This window comes from Epinephelus lanceolatus, chromosome 21, assembly GCF_041903045.1.
Source record: "Epinephelus lanceolatus isolate andai-2023 chromosome 21, ASM4190304v1, whole genome shotgun sequence".
NCBI lineage: Eukaryota > Metazoa > Chordata > Actinopteri > Perciformes > Serranidae > Epinephelus > Epinephelus lanceolatus.
The window spans coordinates 1707964-1733426 of NC_135754.1; the positions used below are offsets into that span (position 1 = coordinate 1707964).

Genomic DNA, 25463 nt, shown 5'->3' on the forward strand with positions numbered 1-25463 from the left:
CGGAGCAAGGAATACCCGAGGATGAGAGGTAGTTGTTGGGACTGCAGGATGTGAAACTGGATACTCTTGTCGTGTTTCCTGGACAAGGGCATGTGGACTGGCATCATTGTGTGGGTGACAGTACCCAGGAGGTGACCGTCCAGAGCACTGGCGGGTACTGGTCGGGGAAGGAGGACCTGGACAATGGCCACCTGATTGACAAGCTCCTCGTCAATGAAGTTGACGTTAGCCCCAGAGTCAGTGATGGTGGCCAGAGTGTGGGACCCACAAGGCAGACATGAGGGGAATTCTTGTAGGGGTGCGGCTCACCAGTCCGGGATTTTGCTGGACACCGGGCAACACAGTGGCCAGGCTGGCCACAGTAAAGGCACAGATTCCCTTGGCGGCGCCATTCTCGCTCCTCTGGAGTCTGGCTGGTGCACCACAGCTGCATGGGCTCAGTCCCCTCCATTGGGAGCACCAACGAACTGGCTTGCTGGTGGGATGCCGTGAAACCACGTGATTGGGCCACTGGGGCGCGGATGGCAGACCCCTGTCGTGCAGAGGTAGCTGGGGATGGCTAGTTCTATCAGGACATCCAGTGTGTAAGGCAGATTGTTGGAGACTAGCTTGTTGTTGGTGTAATCAGTGAGCCCATGGAGGAAGGCATCCAACAGGGCAGCAGCATTCCAGTCACTCTGGCAGGCCCTAGTGCGGAAGTCGATGGGGAAGTCTGCAACCGTCTGGTTCCGCTGACGCATCTCCATGAGACCCTGGGCACCATCGGAGCCAGCGAAGCCCAGACCTAACACCTTGCGGAGTTCGGCAGCGAAGGTCTGGAACGTGGCACAGGTTGGCGTGCGTTTCTCCCACTCAGCAGTCCCCCAGAGCCAAGCTCCCGCAGTCAGGTAGTTGGATTGTAACTGCCACTTTAGCCTCTTTAGTGGCGAACATGTGGGGTTCAGGAGAGAGAGAAAAGAATTCAACAGTTCATCAGGAATGTGTTGCACCCCTCCAGTTCTGCAGGGTTTCCATCCTGGGCTCAGGTCTGGCCCTCGGCGGCGAAGGAGCAGGAGTGGGGGGCTGGAGAGTGGAAGTGGAGGTCAAAGGTGTGGACTGAGCAAAGTCTGCCGCTATCTGTTGCATTTAAGCTGCTAAGTATAATGTAACCTGTAAGGGGTATGTGTTGGACTCAGATGCAGCACACAGGCACAGAGCGACGTTTAGTAATGACCTTTATTTATGCACAGAGTAAACAGGAACTTGAGCTAATTAAGATATTAAGGTAACAGTTCGGTCTCGGGGCTCAGAGCCCACACATCATCTCTAGGTTCAGTGGCCAGGGAACGAACCGGACCAAACACAAGGACAAGAACAAGGACATGAGTCCTTGGACCCAAACAGTTCAGTCCGCTAGCTGGCAGAGGTAATAAAAAAGGGGCTAACTGATGGCATGGTTGAGAAGGCAAGGGGGCCAGAACCAGAAGAGCAGCCCAGCGAAGCAGCAGAGCCAACGAGGGATGAGCAGCAGGGTAGTAGAAGCCAGGCGACAGATCGAGGAGCCGACAGGTAGGTGAAAGGAGAACATACACACAAGGCAGCGTGTGGCATCTCACAGATAATCTCTAAGTTGCAGCAGGCAACTGGCAAGCAAGTGGGAACACTCACACTGAAAGGTTGTCGCAGGAAAACACCATACAGCCACAGGCAGACGGAAACCAGAGACGCTGAGGCAGAACTTGTGGTCGGGGACAGAAGGCTGGTGAGTTTACCGGGAAACAGACGATGTAGGCAGGTCAGAGGCAGGCAGGGTCGGAAACTGGCGATCAGGCAGGTAGGGAGTGCTGGAAAGTCTTGCATGTGGGCAAAGAACAATCTAGCAAAGAGTGTGTGTGCTGGAGAGGCTTAAAGGAGAAGTCCGGTATTTTGCACTTTGAGCCCCATTTCTGGGTTGTTTATGATGAAATAGAGTGGCTAAGACCAAAATAGTGACCATTGCTCCTCTTCTGAGAATTTGGCTTTCCCCTGCCTGGCTTAACACTGCTGCCTATGGCCATGTGTGAATCTGTCCGAAAACCACCCTAAACGTTCATTTTCAAAGCCATGAAACTCACCGAGTGGTCAGTGGTGTTCGTTGATGTTCTGACATAAAAATAGTAGCAAACTGTGGTTTCCATCCGTGTTTTCGCTTTACATCTCGATTGTGGAACTATTTTTTCAGCTGCCTCACACCCGTGTGTAAACTTCTGCTTGATTGTTCATTTGACCTTGAAGCGTTATACACTCCAGCCCACTTGATGGCAATAATGCTCCTTTACGTGGGTGTTGCCAACTGGCAGGAAACCATTGCAATGTAATGGAACACAGAAAAGAAGCAGAAGAAGAAAGTTGGTGTTGTGTTCAAAGGCATCGTACTGCGAAGGTTGTTTACAAGCGAGTAATAATGGGCAAGTTTTGTGTGGTCAGCGACTGTGGGAAAATTCCTCCGAAGACTTCCCTTCCAAGACCCCGAGAGACTAAAATCATGGCTTTTATTCCTTGGTTTGGACATAAACACACCTATAAATGTTCCCCGGGAAGCTGACCACCGTGTTTGCGCATTGCACTGTCTAGACTTTCTGAACATCTGACTCAAACGGATCCAAAATAGCTGTTGTATTGTTGCTGCTTAATAAGTAGGTCCAGCTACTTCATCACATAACTTTAACAGGAAGTTAGACTACACTTCATTGACCCACAATAGTGTTTTTATTTACAACGTCACACAATGAATGTGGTGATAGCGTAGCCATCAAGCTGACAGGACTCCTGGGTGGGGGTAAGCCAGTAAAGTACTTCACTGTATGTGTGAGTAAACACATTCTAACCTGGCAGTGTCCAGGTAGGGGCCACCTATCTTGACAATGAATTTCTGTTATAATTCCCTGTCAGATCACCCAGGAAAAGTGTAACAACAATAATGTTTCAGGAGCCTTATTCAACGTTCAATTGGCACTGTCATTGTCATTTGATTTATGAGCTCCAGATTTAGCAACATTGCACATAGACTTTCATTACCACCAAAACAACACCACCAGTTGATTAGTAATACTGATGAGATATTAAAGTTTTGTGACTTAATTGTGTTACAGGCTGTTGGTGAGGCAGAACCTTCTATTTTGAAAGCTCTACAGTCAACTCCTGTCAAGGACAGGCCTTCCTCCTCCAGTGATGTCAGTATGTGTTGGCTCCTTACCAGTCCACAGCCTTACCAATCCACAAAATCATCAAAGAAATCCTTATCTGGCAGTTACCTTGCCTTCCCTGCCATATGGGAGACACCATCCCTAAGTGTAAGCTATTTCTGTACTTTTCAGTGCTTATGATACAACTAGAAAAAGCATTTCCTGCGGAAAATGCGCGTGGATGCTGAATGCTGAAATGAAGGAGAGTTCTGAAATGCTGAAAATGCAGAAATATATCAAACACATTGCTACTTCTACTAGTAGTAGTGGTACTGCTTCTACTATTTATCCTGTACATTTTTTGATTACTTACTACTTCTACATACCTTTTGCTACATAAACCATTCAAATGTCGAAACATTCAGCTCAGAGGTTTCTGTCAATATGTTCGATATTTTTGTATTTTCAACATTTTCTTTCATTTCAGCATTCAGCATCCACCAATTTTTCCGCAGGAAATGAATTTTCTAGTTAATGTTGTTGTTGTTCAATTTCAATTCAATTTTATTTATAAAGCCCAATATCACAAATCACAATTTGCCTCACAGGGCTTTACAGCATACAACATCCCTCTGTCCTTAGGACCCTCACAGCGGATAAGTAAAAACTCCCCCAAAAAAAACCTTTAATGGGGGAAAAAAACAATAGAAACCTCAGGAAGAGCAACTGAGGAGGTTGTTGTTGCTGTTGTGGTTATTGTTGTTCTTGTTGTTGTTATTGTTAAATTCAAATGTTCCTTTGCTTCACTTTTCAACAGCCAGACAATTATCCAACTGAGATGTCTGAAATGGATGCCAGCATGTCTTCAGTCATGGAGGACGACCCAAAAGACATGAGCTTTAGCCTCAGTCAGCAGTCAGCGTCAAGTACACGTCCAGTTCACTGTCAAGTCACTCAGAAACTGTGATGAAAGAAAATGGATTGTGAACGAGTTGAGCCTCATGAGACTGTTCAGAACCTGTCGTAAGTGTGGTGTACCCATCTGAATGAACAATCATCATGACAAGTGGGCATCATGTCCTGATGCAAGAGGAATGGGGCAGAATAACCTGCTCGTATCTGCTGTAACACTTCACTGGAACTACATTTACAGAAGTACATGAGTGGGCCAGACTGCTAAACCTACAACTCATCAAGAAATCGCAATACTATTCCATTCAGTCAGACAACCTCATTCCTGTAATACATTTTACATACAAGGACCATCAACAAAACCTCATGAGGTGGCTTTTGAAAGAAAAGGCTGAAGGCAAGTCAATTGAGCTATGTGAGGATGCCAGGTCTTTTTTGTGTTTTTCTGTTTCATGGTAATTTTTTTTTTTCTTGTAATACAATGACATGAAAGCATGGATTATTACAATGTATGTTAGAAGTGTATTCCTGTGTAGTAAAGAGGAATATCACACTAACGCGTTGCCCTATTACATTTTCCAGGCTACAGCTGCAAGTATTCAACATATTCATTTCAGCTTGACTCTACTGAAGAGGTCATTCATTTTGAATTGTTACAGGTAGGCCTAAAATATTTTTGTTGTTCTAGTTATAAAACCATACTGGTCGACTGAAGTCGATGGAAAAACATAATTCAGAATTTGTTTTCCTGTACCTTGTAGGATCAAAGAGGATTGGGTTGAGCATTAAGCCATGTAGAAATCTATTGCTCATTCCTTATTCTTCTCTCTTTTCAATGTGTAGGTCAAGCTAGCAGTGAAGCTAGCAGTTCAGTCGCCATGGAGTCCTAAGGTTTTAGGAGGGGTCTAAACAAGCTCGTCTTTACTGAAGGACTGGACATAGACCTCATCCCCACAGACCGGCCCCATCAATAAGAAAAATAATGAGGTAGAAATTCCAAAATATCCACCATGAATTCGATCCTTCGCATGTTTCAGAAGGTAATTAGTTTTATCAAACCAATTTGTATTGTGGCTGACACAATTACCATTGTCAAATCAAGATTAAAAACCTCACTTTTTTGTAAATCTTTTGCTGACCTGTGCTAAAACTTCCTTACATTAGGACAGCACATTGCACTGGGAAGGAGAGCCTTTATATTTGCCACACACACACTTCAATCAATCAATCAATCAATCAATCAATCAATCAATTTTATTTATAAAGCCCAATATCACAAATCACAATTTGCCTCACAGGGCTTCACAGCATACGACATCCAGAGGGACACTCACAGCGGATAAGGAAAAACTCCCCAAAAAACCCCTTTAACAGGGAAAAAATCGGTAGAAACCTCAGGAAGTGCAACTGATGAGGGATCCCTCTTCCAGGACGGACAGACGAGCAATAGATGTCGTACAGAACAGATCAACATAATAAATTAACAGTAAACCGTATGACACAATGAGACAGAGAGAGAGAGAGACAGAGACAGAGAGAGATGCAGGATAGACGGTAATGACAGTAGCTTACAACAACATTAATGAAAGTAATAATATTATAATTAATAATAATCTATTAATATCTGATAGTATACATGTGTGACAATAATCATATGTGTATAATAACAGTAGAAGTATGACTATTGATAACAGCAGCAGCTCCGGACTTGCATTTCTTAAACCTATGTCTGTGTTTCGTTCTGATTGTACACAGGCATGAAAAAGAAATTTGTAATATTCGCCAAAAAAAGGGACAACCAGGACCCGCAGGGCTGGCTTTGCTCGATCCTCAATCATTTTTGGTTTGCATGCTCATCTTGCGGTGGGAGTGCAGAGGTAATTACCCCAGTATATTGACGGCATGGAAGATATGCATAGATAACATATAAACACCAAAATGCAGTCACAAGACAATCTGATAGTCTTACATGTAATCTTAAAATATAATCTTTTCTGTGGGAACTGAAATGATGGTGGACCCTACTACTACACCACATCTGTGGGGAGCACACATGAGAGCAAGACGGCAAAAAGTGGGCATGCCCTCACCCTGCCCTAAGCCCAGATGAGGAAAAGCAGAAGCGATGGCTCCACCCAGATTCCAAAGCGGTCAAGGGTCTACAGTCAAGTGTCAAAGATAAAAGACTTCTGAAAGACCTTGAGCAGATGACTCACTTTAAACATACTGGTACGTAGCCTTATGAAGCACATCTATGCAAAATCACACAAGCATGTTAGACATGTTATTGTTACAGGGCTTTGTTCACCTAGGTAATAGCTCTCACTATCTAATAAATGACTTTCATTTACAGGTTCTTTGGAGCTGTACCACAATGTTATGCTGAAGTATTTGCCTAAACGACTGCATTTTGGTTACAATGCTGTACATACTGTACAGTGGGGGATGGGAACGCGTCTCTGATGGCCCACACCACACAACTAGGCAGTGCAACTCGATTTCCACGTCCAAGTTGTTGGCCCTTGAGGGCCCACTCCAGAATCACTCTATATGCCACCAGTCGGTATTGACAGAAAGTAACATGGATATTGCATAGATTCTGCATCAGTAAACAGTGATGACAAGGTAGCAGGGAATAACAGAATGTTTGTTTTCAAGGGGCTGCTGCTATAGCCTAGCCTATGTAGCCTATGTGTATTTAGCCCAAACATATGCTATGACTTGGACGGACTTCTGAAATTGAAATTCATTACATCAAAGAGCAAAAAGGTTATATAGCCTGCCTCTCTGACAGCTGCCCATTCAATCCCTCGGGTGTCGGACGCTTTTTCCAGTTTATTTTAGGGACGTAAAAAAAAGTCTCCAGAACAGGTCTATTTATCAGCTGGCAAACATTGCTGTCCGTGATACAGGCCGGTGACACATCAGTCTCGTCAACATAGACATTCCATCTCCGCAGTGACTATGAGGTCCCATTTGGCACAGCACCTACTCTCTTCCTCTGTGGGCATCTGTCTGCACTTTCCACAGAAACACCACCAAGTGCCAGTGACTCTGAGGACAGCTCCGGCTTCAGCTGAGCCGCTCTGGGCTTCAGACGGCTCTGCAGCCCTGGCCTCCATCTCCATCTCCATCTCTCTTTGACGAAGTTCCTCCTCGGTAAACTCCGGTTCTAATCGGTAACCACGGCTATCAAAATCAATTTCGAATGCGTCATCATCCAGAATCCACCTTTCAAAATCCTTTGTGCAGTTGTTTAAACTTATTACAAAACTTTTTTGTTCATTTTCGTTCTTCCTACAGGAGCGCACAAAGCACTGTCGAGCCGGCACTTTCACTGAGCTAAAAGACTACAACTACAGCCTTGATGTAAACAACCCCCTTTCCATTTCCGGCGGTGGATTACTACCAACGGACAATGAGGCTTCTATAGAAAACCACTGGGGTCAAATAAATCATCACGAAAACCACAGTTTGCTACGATTTTTATGTCAGAATATCAACGAACACCACTGACCACTCGGTGAGTTTCATGGCTTTGAAAACGAACGTTTAGGGTGGTTTTAGGACAGATTCACACATGGCCATAGGCAGCAGTGTTAAGCCAGGCAGGGGAAAGCCAAATTCTCAGAAGAGGAGCAATGGTCGCTATTTTGGTCTTAGCCACTCTATTTCATCATAAATATTTTTTTTTTTTTTTAAATAATTTAAGAACTATGCCGAATGCGATTTTTGTGACCATCTGTACCCCTCCAGTGTAAGTATGTAGATTTATTTTAAAATAAATCATCATCATCATCACCATCATCATCTTCACCATCAACATCTGTAATTGCTTATCCTGGTACAGGGTTGCGAGGCAGGGCAGGAGCCTATCCCAGCTGACATTGGGCGGGAGGCAGGTACACCCTGGACAGATCACCAGACTATCACAGGGCTGACACATGAAGAAACAACCATTCACACTTTCATTCACACCTAAAGCCTAGTTCTGTAATGTTCTCTTTAGCTGTTAGTGTGTTTGTGTTAATTTCCTGTTTTATTTTGAAATCCTGTTGTTTTTGGTTGATGTCTAGTTATACTTCCTGTCTTTGTTCTTTTCCCGCCTTTTGATCACCCACCTGTGACTGATTTGTAATCACCTTCACCTGTGTATATATACCATGTGTTTTCACCAGCCCTCTGCCAGATTACCATTGTCTCCCAGTGTGTTCATGCTTTCCAGCCCTGTGGATCTAGTTTTGTTTGCCTGTTTTTTGGACTTTGAAGACTTTTGGAATGTTACTCTTGGAATTGCCTTCCTTTGGATTCTGCTTGAATTTTTGAGTAAAGAACTTTGACTTTCTGCATTTTTTTGTCCTGGGTTTCTTTTCTCTGCATCTGAGTCTTTTCTTCTGAAACGTGTCAAGTTCACATTACACAATTTTCACCCTGATTTTGTCGCAGAGACTATCGTAATCTTTTGAGTGTTCATACCTGGCGACGTGTGTTTCTGTCAAGGAGTCTCGCCAACTGCGTTACGACCTGTGTGTGCACACCACAAGATTTCTCCACCGAGCCCTCGCCGACAGTGCCCCAGATAATGCAGTGACGTCACCAAACTACGTTTTTTAACTTGGAGACGACACATCGTAAAGGCATGGATATTCTTCCCAGTGTTGAATCAGATCTGCCTTCAGGGCCTGGGTCCAAACACAATGCGCTCCCCGTGATCCTGTGGACGCCGCCATTGTTGTTGTTGCTTGCTGGCTTGCCAGTGTTGCCAGATCTTGAGAGAAAAACAAGCAACCGGGGCTATGGAAATAAGCCCAAAAGAAGCAACGGATATATATAGAGAAAGGCGACGTTTAGAGAGCAAGTCCAAATAAGCAACTACACTTCAGAAACAAGCCCAAAAAAATGCAACCCATGACTACCAATATTTGTAAGCGACTTTACAAAAAAACAAGCCCAAAGTCACGGCTAATAAGCGGACCTGGCACCTGTCCTCCTCACATTTCTTCTGTCCTCCTGCGTGCTGACGTGGGACGTATCCCGCCTCTCATTGGCTGATGATCTTTGTCAGTCGTGTCACACTTGTCCAGTTTTCTAGCATGCCAGATATCCAGTCCCAGTCACAGATGAGGGGGTGACTTGCTGCTAGGCTTGTTCACACATGAGGACTCGTCGTGGCTGAAGGTGGCTCTCAAGATCCTCTGCGACATCAAAATCGCGGTGAAAATCATGTAATGTGAACTAGGCTTAACCTGCGTGTCTTTGGACTGTGGGAGGAAGCTGGAGAACCTGTAGAAAATCAACACTGACACAGGGGGAAGGGCCAGAAGGATAGAAGAGCCAGTCTGCTGGCAGATTCTAACTTGGAATCTTTCTGCTGTGAGGCGACAGTGCTAAGCAATGCACCACTGTACTACATCCCGTAATATCAGAGTAGTTACCCATTAGTTAAAAAAATATCTTCAGCACAAATTCTCTTAAGTTGCCAGATTGTTACCTCCTTCTCCCCAAACTTCACATCCTGTTACATTGTTCCTACATTATGTATCGGTACTAGGGATGTCAATGGTTAACAGCAGTTCAAGGCTGGATTAAAAGGCTTCTGAAAGGGATACAATTGCACCAGAGCCCTTGTTGGAACAGCATGACACTTAGCTAATGTTAGCTTCTGGCAAAAAGTCAATGCAGCGGTCCAGAGATATTAACGTTTGTAAGATTATGTCCTATATGACGTGGTGGACCCCAGAGTTAACTTCTACAATGTCCAGTTTGTCAGATGTTTCTCATTAATTCACACATTCTTGCACGCAGCTCAGCTGGAAAAGCTCCACTTCAGCAGCACGTGCTTTCAGATAATGTGACATTAGATATCACATTAATGTTTCACCTGCCCGATCCGAAAAATGCATAAGGCATTTCACTGGCCTAAACAAAGAGGCAAGCGTTAATGTTGAGCCCCAATGCCTCTTGTGTTTTATGTCATTTGGTCATGTCTTTCTTTTTTACTCTTAAAAGTGAACGATTTAGTCACCACTTAATGGGTGTCAGGCTGTCAAAAGCAAAAGTAACCGAAACTGACATCCCGTATCGGTACGTACTGTACTGGTACACTGTTAGAATGTACAAATAATTACACTTTCAGTTGGGAAGAATTGCAGGCTGTAATCTAAAGTGTTACCATTCTTATTTGAAGGAACACATGTAGGCCTGCACTGCATTGAAGTGATGCACAGGAAACAGTATATTCCAATAAAGTCTAGGGAAGTGGCTAGTTGTTGCTCTTTGGTGGAGATGGAAAACTGAAACTAACACAAACAATTCTGATCAGGAATAAATCTCACCGCTGTGTGGCTTATTGTCCATTCAAATGTAACCCCCCCACAGACAGAGGATCTACACAATCAGCACAGTTTCAAGTTCCAAGATGAGTGTCACCAATTCAGTATCTGATCAAATGTCAATATTATGATATTAAAATGGCCTTTTGGATATAAAATGTCATCACTTCATCATTTTATCCTATTAGACATTTGTGTGAAGTTTTGCCGTAATTAGCATATGAATTTTTGAGTTATGGCCAAAAACATGTATTGTGAGATCACAGTGACCTTGAACTTTGACCACAAAATTCTTGTCAGTTTATTCTTTAGTCCAAATGGATGTTTGTGCCAAATTTTAAGAATTTCCCTAAAGGTATTCTTGAGATATCATGTTCATGAGAATGAGAAAGATGAAGTGACACTGACATTGATCTTTGACCTATGACCACCAAAATCTAATCAGTTCATCTTTGAATCCAACTGGATGTTTGTGCCAAATTTGAAGTAATTCCCTTGTTAATATGTATTTTTACATCCTCACTGACCAGTGGCTACTTGGTCAAGACCCCCTGAGGACCATGTTCTGTCAGGACTAGGGCTGGGTATTGTGGCCAATTTCCTAAATCGATTCGATTTCGATTCATAAGGTTCTGAATCGATTAATCACGATTCAATTCGATTCGATTCGATCTGCTCTTAAATAATGAAAATGGCTCAACTGTGTTACAAAATACAAATGCACTTTATTTTTTCTCTTCACTATAAGCAATAGGTTTTAAGTGCAAACATGTAAATTGGACAGTTCAAACTTGAACTGTAAACAAAACTGTCTCAAGTCTCAGAAGTGCAATTTTGACATTAGAAAGGAATTGCAAGTAAAAGTGTACTTGAACCACAACATTCCATCACTGCAAATTGCATTAAGGCATTGTTTCTTAAAGTGCAAAAATAATAACAATGGTTACAAAACTAAAATTCGATCTGCTCTTATATAATGAAAATGGCTCAACTGTGTTACAAAATACAAATGCACTTATATTTTCTCTTCACTATAAACAATAGGTTTTAAGTGCAAACATGTAAATTGCACAGTTCAAACTTGAACTGTAAACAAAGCTGTCTCAAGTCTCAAAAGTGCAATTTTGACATTAGAAAGGAATTGCAAGTGAAAGTGTACTTGAACCACAACATTCCATCACTGCAAATTGCATTAAGGCATTGTTTCTTAAAGTGCAAAAATAATAACAATGGTTACAAAACTAAAAGTACACTTAAACTGTCTAAAGTCAAGTCCTGTTATTGTGACTTTGTTCTCACTTGGTAATTGTGAGATTCTTGTTTAGGAAAAGGAGCTCATTGACATGATCTGGGGTTAGGCAGCTCCTTTTTGCAGTGACAATATCACCCGCAGTTGAAAACACCCTCTCTGATGCAATACTGGTCCCTGGGACACAAAGGTATTGCTTGGCCAGGCGAGCCAACAGTGGATACTCCCTTTCATTTGACTTCCACCAGGTCAGAGGATTTTCATTCAGCCCAGCAGGTTTTTCCGCCCTGTATCTTCTGATTTCATCTTGAGCCCTCTTTGCTGGAGTTTTCTGTTCATTTTCCTTTACTGTTGGTAAGTAGACTGCCCCAAGGAGAGACTCCAAGGTGCTGGATTTCTTGGGCTTCTTGGGCGAAGTCGCTTCCCCATCTCCTCAGCTCCTTCCTCAGCATCATTACCATCAGTATTTTGCTGTTGAATAAGACAGAAAAAAAACAAAACAGAAATAAATAAATGAATAAATAAATAAATAGATTGAAAATCATTTATGAACTCTTTTATATTTTATACTATTCCTTATAATCCAATAGAGAATCTTTTAATTCTCAATGAAAACATTCTTATTAAATTGAACAGTTTTTTTTTTTAAAATACTTTACATCACATGCAGCAGTGGCAGCCTCAGACTGCAGTCTGAAGAAGGTGTCATCTCACTCTTTAGCAGACAGGGATGGTAGGGCCTTAAAGCGAGGATCCAGCGCTGATGCTGCATACAATGTGTCCTTCTGCGCATCATATCTTAAAGACATTTCACAAATTATTTTTGGTATCACAGTATGAGGATAAACATGGCATGCATACAAATAAACAATCTCACACATACAAACAAAAAAGTGCATGGATTATAAATTATTAACTGCTACAACTAATCAGTAAAATGAGAAGAAAGTGCACATATAAAATACAAAACTTTGCTTTGTAATGTTTTGATTTGACCTACCACTGACTATTGTGCGTGCACACACACACACACACACACACACACACACACACACACACAGAAAGAGCGAGACCTTAGCATACCTTGTCCTCAAGTTATTCTTTGCAGCAGCCTTCAAGTCCCTCACCACGGTGGAGTCTTCGAGGCTGGGGGTCAAGGCCTCCTGCAGCAGGGCGAGAAGTGGGGCGATGACGGACAGAGTTGGTTGCTTGTCCTCCGACATTGCCAGTGTGGCTTCTTTCACTGGTTTCAAGACCCGCACCAAATCTTCGGCAATCGTTACATCTTCCTCTATTAAGGTGCACAGATCTTTTTCATTCCTGCGCACGTCTTGTGAAAGGAGAGTGGCAAAGATAGCTGGCTGTTGTTCTAAAAAGCGCTCCAGCATGTCCAGTGCACTGTTCCACCTAGTCACAACGTCTACTGTTAGCTTGTGCGCTGGCAGTTGAAGTAGCTTCTGTTTTTCTTTCAGTATGTGGTTTGCCGTCGTACTCCGGTGAAAGAACGTTGCTATACGCCTCACTCGAGCAAGCAGACGTGACACGGCTGGGATTTTCAGACCTGCTTGTGAGGCTAAGTTCAATGTGTGCGCGAAGCATCCGACGTGCATTAGCTGCATTATCTCCACCGCACGAACCATATTTGCAGCGTTGTCCATCACGATTGCTGGGTCTTTGCTGGTCAGCCCCCACTCCTGTATGGCCTCCGTCAACATATCAGCTATATTAATAGCAGTGTGGCTCGTGAGAACCTCTGTGGTCTGTAGCACATGAGACATGAGGCACCACTCATTGTCGATGTAGTGAGAGGTCACTGTCATGCACGACTGTGTTGACAGTGATGTCCAGGTGTCACAGGTTATGGCGACCCTCTCTGCTGACTGCATTTTCGTTAGGATGTCGTCTTTCACACGTGTATACATCATGGGGATAACAGTCTCAGTCAGATGTTTACGTTGCACCATAACGTAGTGTGGTTCGAGCACCTGAACGAGCCGCTTGAAGCCTTCTTTTTCCACTACAGAGTACGGGCGTAAATCTTTGCAAACAAAAGTTGCGATGGCCTCCGTTATCTTTATGGCCCACGGAGAATCGGCTGGTAATGTTAGTGATTCCCTCAGTTTCTTTTGTTTTGCCCCGGACGGCTTGTTGTCGGAAGCTAACGTTAGCATAGTGTGATACCTTGTCAAGTGGTTTCTGAGGTTTGTAGTATTTCTACAATAACTGACCTCCACTTGGCAGATATTGCAAACCACTTTGGTTTTATCCAGCTCTTTGTCCTGTGTTGTTTTAAATCCGAAATGCTTCCACATGTCAGACTTAAGTTGGGACGGCTTGCTGAGCGGAGTTTTGCCTGTGTCGGCCATTGTGTGTCTGCACGCTTGTGAACGTCAACCGGACGTAAACGCGCCTCTGCGTCATTGCGCACGAGACTGTGGTTCATGGGGAAAAAATCGATCTCATGTCCTATGGATTGATACTGCAAAATTTCGATCCTAAATCGATTGAATCGATTTTTTTACCCAGCCCTAGTCAGGACAGCTGTCATGGCGTCAGAAGCACTAGATGGACAAGTTAGACTAATTTTAGTTGGCCCAAGGCCAAGTTAAATTTGGCAAAGCACCATTTAGGTAACATCACTCAGGCTACTATCCTAGTATATAAGCTGTGTCTCTCTCTGTTCACATCATCATATAGCTTCTGCATGTAGCCATTGTTGATCCGAGCTCGTAATAAACGTGCATTAAGAAAGAACTCCGTGATCGGTCTCATCCTGAACTTTCCAGATGATCGCAGAAACACCTACTCTCATCCCTCAAGCTGTTTTTGACATATTTTGTTCATGAGAATGAGATGGATGCAAAGTCACACTGACCTTGACCTCTAACCTGTGACCACCAAAATCTAAAAAGTTCATCGTTGAGTTCAAGCAAATGTTAGTGGTCATAAATGTACGCGTTTTTGAGATATCACTTTCACAAGAATGGGACATACTTACGTATGGGCTGACAACCCGAAAACATAATGCCTCTAGCCACGGCTATTGCTGGCAAGGAGACATAATACAAGAAAACTGCTTTAGTTAGGATGGGAAATGTCATTTTTATTCATAAACTACCTATGAAACAGCCAGAGAGAACTCTTTTGATCCAAACTAGCTTGAATGTTTAGAGAAAGGAATGTTGCAAGATCAAAAAGTGGTGATGTAAAAAACATGTTCATTTGCCAAAGTCTAATAGTAGAGTTAGAGCTGCTCCTCTTGCTCCATCACTCAGGCACCTATGTACATTACAGTGATTACAACCCTGAGGATCTCTGAGCTGCTATCACCATCAGAGTGACAGTCATTAAAAAAAGCCTTCTGAAGGTGAAAATGTGATAGGTAAAGTCGATTTTTCAAATTGAGGGGTAACATAATTTTTGGAGATTTATGCCACTGAGCTGGAGCACTTTACAGCCTTGGTTTGCTAACTGGCTTTTATTTTTCTTTAGACTCAGATAAGCCATTACCAGATGTGTTACTGTACATCAGTAGGGAGTACACATAGAGGAATGATGCATCGACAACCAGAAACTCAACAAGATGACTATACTCCACCCCCAGTCCTGCTTATGCTGTGCGACTGTGTGCAATACAAGGTCAGAGATTTTGTGTTGGTGTGCAGGTGTGAAAACAAGACAGTCAGTTCACTACACAATTAATCAAAGTCTATGTACAGACCCACTAAATGTTGAGGAGTGATGATGAGTGGGCTGTTTCCATACAGGTCAGCAAGCTTGTCTGGTAGGTGACAAGTTATGTGCTTTGTTTTGCTTTGGTTCTATTTGTCTCCACAGTGTGATGTGGATGTATTCTCACCTACAACCTGGTCTGTCTCAGTTTGAACAGAACCTATGGTTCTATTTGTCTGCATGGTGTGAGGTGGATGTATTCTCACCTGTACTGCCTGGTCTCTCTCAGTTTGAACAGAACGTAGTAAGACAGTCAAGTCCTGCAGATCTTGTTCTTTCTCCTTCAGCTCTGCTTTAACCTTAAAGAGACCAACATTAAATGTTATTATTATTCATACCATTATCAGCCTTGACCTTTAAACCAGCAATGAAACACAGGTGAATCCATTTCTATTTCAAGACCGTGACAAAGATCAGTGCACTTACTGCCCAAACAGGTGGCAGAATATAAATTATTATCACTATTAATGAGTGGCAAGGCTGGTGTTTGTCAGCTCATACCTATTGTTGGTGCTACATTCTCCATCTGGAGTCACAAATGAGGCATTGACAGTCTGGTCAAAAATTAAAACAAATATCGCAGGAATTGGCGATTAACCAAACTGGAAGAATCTCATTTAGTCTGGGAAGACAGTCTCAAAGCGTATAAGAGGGCCCTTCGCAATGCCAGAGCAAATGATTACTCAGCATTAACAGAAGAAAATAAGAACAATCCCAGGTTTCTTTTCGGCACTGTAGCCAGGTTGACAGAGAGTCACAGCTCTATTGAGCCTTGTATTCCTTTAGCCCTTAGCAGTAATGACTTCATGAGCTTTTTAATGACAAAAACTATTAGATGCAAAATTCATGACCTCGAACGGAACCAATCAGCCCTCAAACACAGCTGTAAGACCTAATATATATTTAGGTAGCTTCTCCCCGATTTCTCTTCAACAATTGACCCCAATGATTTCTTCATCTAAATCATCAATGTCTCTCTTAGACCCCATTCCAATTAGGCTACTTAAGGAAATTTTACCTTTAGCTAACACTCACCTATTAGACATGACCAATATATAAACCACAATCATTTAAGGTAGCTGTAAATAAACCTCTTCTAAAAAAGCTCCTCCAAAAATCGGCATCTTAACGCGGTGGAGGGGTTTGAGTGTCCCTGTGAACCTGGGAGCTGTGAGGTTCACAGCAATGAGGGAGGCTGTCAGGCTGAAGAAGGAGGCCTTTCGAGTCTGGCTGGCCCAGGGGTCTCCTGAAGCAGCAGACAGGTACCGGTTGGCCAGAAGGGCTGCAGCTGTGGTGGTCGCTGAAGCAAAGACCCGGGTGTGGGAGGAGTTCGGGGAGGCTATGGAGGACTTTCGGTTGGCCTCAAGGAAGTTCTGGCAGACCATTAACTGACTCAGGAATGGAAAGCAGGGCTTGTCTCAGGCTGTGAGAGGGAGAACTGCTGACCCGAGCACTTTGAGAACCTCCTGAACCCGGCCATCATGTCCACTGTGCCAGTGAAGTGCCGGGTGTGGATGAGATTCGTCCTGAGATGCTGAAGGCTCTGGGCACTGTGGGGCTGTCTTGGCTGACACACCTTTTCAGTTTCGCTTGGAGGTCGGCTATGGTGCCTGCGGAGTGGCAGACCAGGGTGGTGGTCCCAATCTTCAAAAAAGGGGACCGGAGGGTGTGCTCCAACTATCGGGGTATCACACTGCTCAGCCTCCCGGGTAAAGTTTACTCCAGGGTGCTGGAAAGGAGGCTCCGAACCAATTGTCGAAGCTCAGATTCAGCAGGAGCAATGCGGATTCCGTCCTGGCTGTGGAACAGTATGAAGCAGTTGGGATGAGAGTCAGCACCTCCAAGTCTGAGGCCATGGTTCTCTGTCGGAAACCAGTGGATTACCCTGTCCGGGTTGGGGGAGAGTTACTGCCTCAAGCAAGGGAGTTCAAGTATCTTGGGATCTTGTTCAAGAGTGAGGGTAGAATGGAGCGTGAGATGGATTGGTGGGTCAGTGCGGCTTCTGCAGTGATGTGGGCGCTGCGCCGGTCCGTCGTGGTGAGGAGGGAGCTGAGCCGGAAAGCAAAGCTTTCGATTGGCTTACTCAATCATTAATAGAAGCATTAATAGAAGACAATAAGAACAACCCCCAGATTTCTTTTCAGCACTGTCGCCAGGCTGACTGAGAGTCAAAGCTCTATTGAGCCTTGTATTCCTTTAGCCCTTAGCAGTAATGATTTTATGAGCTTTTTTAACGACAAAATTCTAACTATTAGAGGCAAAATTCATGACCTCCTGTCCTCAGATAGTACCTATCTAACCTCAAACACAGCTGTAAAACCTAATATATATTTAGATTGCTTTTCCCCAATTTCTCTTCAAGAACTGACCGGAGTGATTTCTTCATCTAAATCATCAACGTGTCTCTTAGACCCCATCCCAACTAGGCTACTTAAGGAGGTCTTTCCTTTAGTTAATACTCATATATTAGATATGATCAATATATCCTTATTAACAGGCTATGTACCACAGTCTTTTAAGGTAGCTGTAATTAAACCTCTACTAAAAAGCCCACCCTGGATCCAGAGATGTTAGCCAACTATAGACCAATATCTAATCTTCCCTTTATGTCAAAGATCCTTGAGAAAGTAGTCGCAGACCAGCTGTGTGATTTTCTCCATGATAATAATTTATTTGAGGAATTTCAGTCAGGATTTAGAGTGCATCATAGCACTGAGACAGCACTAGTTAAAATTACAAATGACCTTCTGATTGCTTCAGACAAAGGACTTGTCTCTGTACTTGTTTTATTAGATCTTAGTGCGGCGTTTGACACAATTGACCATCAAATTCTACTGCAGAGACTGGATCACTTAATTGGCCTAAAAGGTTCTGCACTGAGCTGGTTTAAATCTTATTTATCTGATCGTTTTCAGTTTGTTGACGTTCATAATGAATCATCCTTACGTACCAAAGTTTGTTTTGGAGTTCCGCAAGGTTCTGTGCTCGGACCAATCCTATTTACTCTATATATGCTTCCTTTAGGTAACATCATTAGAAATCACTCTATAAATTTCCATTGTTATGCGGATGATACTCAGTTGTATTTATCGATGAAGCCAGAAGAAAGTAATCAATTAACTAAACTCCATAACTGCCTTAAAGACATAAAAACTTGATGAGCAGCAATTTCCTGATGTTAAATTCAGACAAAACTGAAGTTATTGTTCTTGGCCCCAAAAAACTCAGAGACTCTTTATCTGATGACATAGTTTCTCTAGATGGCATTGCTCTGGCCTCTAGCACTACCGTAAGAAACCTCGGAGTAATATTTGATCAAGATTTGTCTTTTAATTCTCATTTAAAACAAACCTCACGGACAGCATTTTTTCATCTGCGTAATATTGCGAAAATTAGGCCTATCCTGACCCGAAAAGATGCAGAAAAATTGGTCCACGCTTTTGTTACCTCAAGGCTGGATTACTGTAACTCTCTATTATCAGGTAGCTCTAGTAAGTCCTTAAAAACTCTCCAGCTAATTCAGAATGCAGCAGCACGTGTACTAACAGGAACTAAGAAACGTGATCATATTTCTCCTGTTTTAGCTTTGCTGCACTGACTCCCTGTAAAATCCAGAATCGAATTTAAAATCCTACTGTTAACTTATAAAGCTCTAAATGGTCAAGCTCCGTCACATCTTAGAGAGCTCATAGTGCCATATTATCCCACCAGAACACTGCGCTCTGAGAACGCAGGGTTACTCGTGGTCCCTAAAGTCTCCAAAAGTAGATCAGGAGCCAGAGCCTTCAGCTATCAGGCTCCTCTCCTGTGGAATCATCTTCCTGTTACGGTCCGGGAGGCAGACACCGTCTCCACATTTAAGACTAGACTTAAGACTTTCCTCTTTGATAAAGCTTATAGTTAGGGCTGGCTCAGGCTTGCCCTGTACCAGCCCCTAGTTAGGCTGACTTAGGCCTAGTCTGCCGGAGGACCCCCCTATAATACACCGAGCACCTTCTCTCCTTCTCTCTCTCTCTCGTATTCTATTACTGCATCTTGCTAACTCGGCCATTCTGGATGTCACTAACTCGGCTTCTTCTCCGGAGCCTTTGTGCTCCGCTGTCTCTCAGATTAACTCATATTGCAGCGGTGCCTGGACAGCGTGACGTGTGTGGTTGTGTTGCTGCCGTGGTCCTGCCAGATGCCTCCTGCTGCTGCTGCCATCATTAGTCATTAGTCATACTTCTACTGTTATTACACACATATGACTATTGTCACACATGTATACTGCCAGATATTAATACATACTTTCAACATATTGTACCACAGTAACCAGAACTATAACTATAATATTATTACTTTCAATAATGTTGTTGTAAGCTACTGTTATTACCTGCATCTCTCTCTCTCTGTCTCTGTCTCTCTCTCTCTCTCTCTCTCTCTCTCTCTCTGTCTCATTGTGTCATGTGGATTACTGTTAATTTGTTATGCTGATCTGTTCTGTACAACATCTATTGCACGTCTGTCCGTCCTGGAAGAGGGATCCCTCCTCAGTTTCTCTTCCTGAGGTTTCTACCGTTTTTTTCCCCGTTAAAGGGGTTTTTTTGGGGAGTTTTTCCTTATCCGCTGCGAGGGTCATAAGGACAGAGGGATGTCGTATGCTGTAAAGCCCTGTGAGGCAAATTGTGATTTGTGATATTGGGCTTTATAAATAAAATTGATTGATTGATTGATTGATTGATTGACTGGTCCATCTATGTCCCAACCCTCACCTATGGTCATGAACTCTGGGTAGTGACCGAAAGAATGAGATCCCGGATACAAGCGGTGGAAATGAGTTTTCTCCGTAGGGTGGCTGGGCTCAGCCTTAGAGATAGGGTGAGGAGCTCGGACATCTGGAGGGAGCTCGGAGTACAGCTGCTGCTCCTTCGCGTCGAAAGGGGTCAGTTGAGGTGGTTCGGGCATCTGACTAGGATGCCTCCTAGCCCATAAATATCTGGATGAGCTCCACTTTCGTGATGTTAAATTCAGACAAAATTGAAGTTATTCTTCTTGGCCCCAAACACCTCAGAAACTCTTTATCTGATGATATAGTTTCTCTGGATGGCATTGCCTCTAGCACTACCGTAAGAAACCTCGGAGTAATATTTGACCAATATTTGTCTTTTAACACCAATTTAAAACAAACCTCATGGACTGCGTTTTTTCATCTGCGTAATACTGCGAAAATTAGGCCTATCCTGTCCCAAAAAGATGCAGAAAAATTGGTCCACGCTTTTCTTACCTCTAGGCTGGATAACTGTAATTCCCTATTATCAGGTAGCTCTCATAAGTCTTTAAAAACTCTCCAGCTAATTCAGAACGCAGCGGCACATGTACTGACAGAACTAACAAATGAGATCACATTTTTCCTGTTTTAGCTTCTTTGCACTGGCTTCCTTTTTGATAAAGCTTACACTGATGCAGCCACTTCAAATTTCCGTTTGGTCCATGGTGGAGCCCTGACCGATCCGTGACAGGTCCCTGTCGTCACCTGGCTGGGCTCGTAGCTCTAATGAGATCCCCCGCAATGACGTAGAGAATACGGGGCCGACTGGTAATCCCCCTAAGTTTAATTTGTAGAAACCAGTTGCAATGGTCTGTCTATCCACCAGGAGGAGCAGTGAGTGTGGAAGCTGAAGCGGTTTACTGCACCTCTTATTACTGTAATAGTGGGAGAGAGCTTCCCACACAGAGCATATTTAATGATTATCAGGCTACTATATCATAGGTCATAAATATTATGCTTCAGCGTTTGTCGACTAGATGGCTGTAGAAGGCAATGAGTGAACTTAAAGCGATACGCCGGCATTAGGGGTGTAACAGTACACAAAAATCTTGGTTCGGTACGTACCTCGGTACATAAGTCACGGTTCGGTTTTTTCGGTACAGTAATGAAAAAAATAGACAACTATTAAATATCTTTAACTTATTGGTAACCTTATTAAAACATACCACCACAGCAGTTAACTCTTTTTACACAATTTTTGAATGAAACAAATATATATAAAATCCTGCTTTTTCACATTGTTTGAATGAAAATAGAAATATAAAAGTGAAAAATAAAATCCTGCTGTTTTTTTAACACATTTTTTGAATGAAAAATATAAATATACATTTCTGCTTAAACAGTTTTACTCAATTAAAATAAAAAGTATAGTGCAGCTGGTCAGCTTTAAAGCCTGCTCAGATTCAGTTTTACTAGGAACTTACTTAGCTTTCCCACTTTGTTAAAGTGCAGTAAACAAAACATGCTTATATCTAAAGTGCAGCTTAAACAATTATACTCAACTCCAACGGTGTTGGTTATTTATTTAGCGCGATGGTCAGGGAAACGCTCTTTATTTTAAACGACGACGATATCATAGTTTGCACCAGATTGCTTTTTCTAGTCATGCCGGTTAACGTTCAAACTCGGGTGGTGTCGCTTTAGATGCATTAGCATGTTAGACGTGTGTCCAAGTACATACCCGACCGCTGTTCTGCAGTGCCGGCACACTGCTTTTGTCTTGTCCACTTGTTTATTTCCATCTTCATATTCTACCCTGAAACCAAAGTGTTCCCAAATGGAGGACTGTTTGCAGGTGGGTCTTCAGGTTCGTCAGGCTCACTTGCCATGTTGTCAAAATGCGAGAATGCGCTGCACAAAGTGAAAGCGGAGATTTATGGGACTCGGTCCGTCACTCAATTATGTCTGTCAGGGAACTAGATATTTTAAATGGTTCAGCTCGCAAAAACGGAATTAAAATAAAACAAAATAAAATAAAATAATATCCTGCGCCCAATAATTCGGTACAGGGTCGTGCTGAACCGAAAGTCGCGTACCGAACGGTTCGACACAAATACATGTACCATTATGGCCCTATCCAGCATTATTCAATCCATGGCTCTGTCGTCTTACTGTAGGTCACAGAGTGCTGTCTATAGAGGAAACAGCGAGGAGGCATGGTGCAGCATGGGCCGAGTGCCGATGCGGCGGCGAGGGCTGACCCAATCGGGCAACTTTGCTGAAACCGAAACTATGTAGAGTTGCCTGACTGGGTTGGCTTTCACTGCCACGCAGGTGTTCGGCTTGTGTTGTGTCAAATTTTCTCGTTCCTTTTCCCAGCGATAGCTTGCTGTAACCTTGGACAACACACCTACGGATTGAGTAACGCCGGAATAGTATGCGGTCCAGTCAAGCCACACAATGGGCTGGACGATGGTGGAGTGAGATTTCTTAAACCGGCACGAGAGTGACATTGATGGTGAAAGGGTGACAGTCACGCCAGATGTGTGAGACTTGGCAACCCTGCCTTAATATGCATGTGCACCAGTAAATCCACATACAGTGTTCAGAGGGGGGTTGTGTAACACTTGAGAGGCTGACCTGGTCTCGAGCCTTGGTCAGATCTTGTATTTGCTGCTCATTCACAAGGTAGCACTGCACCTTCATGTCCTCACAGCGTCTCTGCCACTCCAGCTCCATCTGGACTTGCATCTGTTCTAAGGCCCTCTCTCTCTTCAAACCAACACTTAGTTGCTGCTTGTAGCTGATAAAACAGACAGACAGACAGACACGCACACATATAGACAGACAGACAGACAGACAGATACACGCGCACACACACACACACACACACACACACACACACAAACAAAAGATCTCTGGTCAACTGGTGACATCATCACAGCTCACAGCTGCTGGTATCTGTACACTGATGGACAGCCACATGCAGTAAACACAAATAGCAGCTTTGTAAATGCCAATTAAATTATTTATTTTATCAGTGTCTGTCTTACCTCTGGATTGTCTCATCTTTCTCTTTCATGGCCTCCTGATGGTCTTCCTGTATGCAGCATACACGTGCAGCCAGAATGTCTATGCTCCCCTGTAGTTTAATGATGTGTCTCTCAGCCTTCTGCAGCTGCTCTGTGAGGGCCTGATACTGATCCTCCAGCTGCCCATCACACTCCATCAGAGTCTGGACCACATTTGCATATCTTGTCAGAAACAGACATAAAGTTAGACATTAGGAGACATTTAGAGGACTTACGGTACCAGTAAGATCTTTTACATGCACAAGGTGACATTACCACTTACTATCACTGCTGCCGAATGCGATAAACAGGTACACAGACACCACCTTTGTGAGGCTGCTGAGAAGCTGAATTTTTAAGATGAAAACACACCAGTGCTGCCATGGCATGTCATGTGGTGTGCATCAAGTGCCGCACATCAAGTGCCACCCCTAGCACACACTGGACATGTCATGCTGCAGCCCCCTGTCACACACACAAGACAGCAACAGCTACAGAGTTCTCTTTGCATCAATTTATTTTTATTTATCTAAACCTTTATTTTAACTCGTTGGTCACTGAGGTTTCCCTCATTTACAGGGACGACGAGTTTACAACAGTAACAAAGCATAAATACAATTATAGTGAAAAACAATCACAAGGCGATTTACAAAAGTCAGACACCATACATTTAAAATCAGCAAGAGAGGGTATATTCTCCAGCCCCAAAGCATGTTGGAGAATATTCCAAGAGTTTGGAGCGTCAAAAGAAAAAGCTGATTTACCATGTACAAAGGGGACCTTAAGAAACATCAAACCACTGGATCGAGTTGAGTAAGATCCAGAGCGCCATTCTAGTAGGGATGAAATGTATGGGGGCTGCTTACCAGTAAGGGCCTTGAAAATAAACGTGTACCAGTGCTTCATGCGTCTGTCAGAAAGAGAGGACCAACCAACTTTTTTTTATAGTATACAATGATGGGTGTCATATCTATCCCCAGTAATAAATCTAAGAGCAGAGTGATAAATGGAATCCAGAGGTTTGAGAGTTGTAGTTGCTGCATGTCTGTAAATAATATCACCGTAGTCCAAAACTGATAAAAAGACTGACTCAACAATTCTCTTCCTGCTGATTAATGGGAAGTAAGATTTGTTTCGGTACAGGAAGCCAACCTTCTGTCGCAGGGTGGAGGCAAGAATATTAATATGAAACTTAAAAGTTAATTTTTCATCAAGCCAGAGGCCAAGATACTTATATTCAGTGACTCGTTCTATGAGTGAGCCATCTATCGTTGATAAAAGTGTGTTGTTGCAATCCATGTTTTGAGAGAATAGCATAAATTTGGTCTTTTTTACATTTAAGACTAATTTCAGGCTAATAAGAGCCTCCTGGAGAACATTAAAAGAGAGCTGCAGTTTCTCAGTGGCCAACTGTACAGAGTCAGCAATGCAATACAGAATTGTGTCGTCTGCATACAAATGGGTATGACAGTCATTCAGAGAAGAAAGAATATCATTGACGTAAATGGTAAAAAGGACAGGACCCAAGACAGAGCCCTGCGGCACACCTTTGGTTACAGGTAAGAATTCAGAATAAAAGTTACCAGACTTTACACACTGGCGCCTAGAAGACAAATAATGAGCAACGCAATCACAGGCACTAGCATGTAAACCTATGTTGTGTACTCTATTCAGCAGAATTTGGTGATCGACTGTGTCGAATGCCTTTGACAAGTCAACAAACGAAGCAGCACAATGTTTTTTTTGTCTAATGCTGTGATTATGCCATTGGCAACCAGAGTGATGGCTGAAATTGTACTATGATTGGCTCTAAATCCTAATTGATGGGGACTAAGTAATGAATAGGTAGAAAGAAAACCCTTGAGTTGATTGTTTATCAGCGTCTCCAGAACCTTAGCGAGGCAAGGTAACTTAGAAATGGGACGATAAATATCCAGATTATCCCTGTCACCTCCCTTATACAGGGGAGTCACCTGGGCAGATTTCTAGACAAGGGGAAATTTACCAGAGGAAGTGGAAAGATTAAATATATATGTAAGTGGCTCAGCAATAAATGGGGCTGCCAACCTGATGAAAAAAGGTTCTAAATTATCCTCACCAGTAGAGCATCTAGGGTTGATTGATAGTAACTGATGAAGTACCTCTTGCTGGGAGACAGGATTAAAAGAAAAACAAACAGAAAACAAACAATCAGAGCTGACAACTGATGGCGTTACTGTAGACTTGAATTTCTGATCAAACAGAAGGCCAGCATCAGCAAAATGTGTGTTGGCAGAG

The 25463-nt window shown here is 43.2% G+C and overlaps 2 protein-coding genes across 9 annotated transcripts in view; both read right to left on the reverse strand.

Moving 5' to 3' along the window:
• The window catches only part of ccdc57 (coiled-coil domain containing 57), a 142335-nt gene that overhangs the window by 69043 nt on the left and 47829 nt on the right, over positions 1 to 25463 (reverse strand). For 7 of the 8 annotated variants that reach the window (XR_013488400.1, XM_078163414.1, XM_078163413.1 and 4 more), the window contains 3 exons: positions 23169 to 23369; positions 22756 to 22918; positions 15575 to 15667 (listed from right to left, as the gene is read on the reverse strand). Coding sequence is in view for 7 of the 8 variants with exons in the window: in XM_078163414.1 (XP_078019540.1) it covers positions 15575 to 15667; positions 22756 to 22918; positions 23169 to 23369 (457 nt within the window). In the remaining variant the exon portion in view is untranslated. The remainder of the gene's footprint in view (positions 1 to 15574; positions 15668 to 22755; positions 22919 to 23168; positions 23370 to 25463) is intronic. The other variant, XM_078163411.1, reaches the window with a different exon arrangement.
• LOC117247347 (E3 SUMO-protein ligase ZBED1-like) lies at positions 11039 to 14548 on the reverse strand. The gene is made up of 3 exons (XM_033611855.2): positions 12720 to 14548; positions 12296 to 12434; positions 11039 to 12107 (listed from the first exon to the last, which is right to left on the reverse strand). The coding sequence occupies exons 1-2, from the start codon at positions 14000 to 14002 to the stop codon at positions 12347 to 12349; spliced, it is 1371 nt and encodes a 456-aa protein (XP_033467746.2). The 5' UTR covers positions 14003 to 14548; the 3' UTR covers positions 11039 to 12107; positions 12296 to 12346.